The 1,172-nt window shown below is 60.3% G+C and overlaps 1 protein-coding gene across 1 annotated transcript; it reads left to right on the top strand.

Annotated features, from left to right (window-relative positions):
* Window positions 1-330: 330 nt before the first annotated feature.
* H696_02723 (hypothetical protein) lies at window positions 331-714 on the top strand (the record flags this gene model as incomplete). The annotated part of the gene is made up of 1 exon (XM_009496628.1): window positions 331-714. The coding sequence occupies one exon, from the start codon at window positions 331-333 to the stop codon at window positions 712-714; it is 384 nt and encodes a 127-aa protein (XP_009494903.1).
* Window positions 715-1,172: the final 458 nt, after the last annotated feature.

Consider the following 1,172-nt stretch of genomic DNA (forward strand, 5'->3'; position numbering starts at 1 on the left):
GTGGCACTCGAACGGCCAGCTCTGGGGCTACCGGCCGAACCATGAGCACTGCCTGATGTGCGTGTGTGCCCTCGCGGGGGAGGGGGGTCGTGTATTTTTCTTCCCTTCCCCCTTTTGCGCTTGTGTGCTGTTCTTCCCTTTCTTGGTGTACCCCGCCCCCCCGCCCCCCCGCCCCCCCCCAACCCCCAAAAACCACCAAACACAAACAACAATAAATCAGAAAGAAAAAAAACGAACGATCACGCGCGCATGTGCGCCCCCGCTCATGCACGCCATATCACTGGCACCGGCAAATCGTAACACGCGCGATGTGGCACCTGCAGGCGCAACATGACCTCGGTCAATTTCTGTGATGCCTGCCGCGAGACCCTCTGGCTGGAGCTCCTGGCCAAGGTGTCGCTGATCGACGGGATCCGGGCCGAGGAGAATTCCCGCAACGGCACCATCACCATCAGCCTGGATCTCATGCCTTTCGGGCATCTGCGCCAGCCGCGGCCGATCGCCGGCGAGCAGCTCCTGACCACCTGGTACCGGGTGGTGTCGTCCGTGGACCCGGGTGTCCATCAGCCGCAGTTCGACAACATGCACGAGTGGACCGCGCCGGCCGGCTGGTCTCGCGGCATGTGGCGTGCCGATGTGGAGCTGGTCACGCCGGAGGTCCGTCGCGATGATGATGGCCTCCTGCGCGACTCGATCTTCATCCGGATTGAATAGTGCAGCAAGTGCGGCCTTTGTGTGCTTGCCTGTGTGCGTCTTTGTACATGTGCGCGCACAGGCACACACACGCATGTCCATCTGGGCACCTGTTGTTGTGTCCCGGACCGCGGCCGACCTCCCTGCCCCTAGTGCCGGGGCTTCCGCTGCTCCATGGCATGCCGACAGGCTTACACACACATGCACACACGCCTGGCTCCCGCGGCCTTGCCATTGGTCTGCCGAGAATGCACCCTGTTGCGCCCTCCTTCCTTCTCTCTTGTCCGTGCGGGGAATGCGTGAGGGGGATGGTCCCTCCGTGTGTGTATGTATGTTTTCAGAAATATATTTGTGTGTGCGGCTTCCCTCCCTCTCTCTCTCTCTCTCTCTCTCTCTCTCTCTCTTTTTTTTCTCTTCCTCCCTCTCTCTTTTTCTCTTCCTCCCTCTCTCTCTCTCTTTTTCTCTCTCTCTCTCTCTCT

The sequence above is a fragment of the Fonticula alba genome (assembly GCF_000388065.1).
Source record: "Fonticula alba strain ATCC 38817 unplaced genomic scaffold supercont2.4, whole genome shotgun sequence".
Lineage (NCBI taxonomy): Eukaryota > Rotosphaerida > Fonticulaceae > Fonticula > Fonticula alba.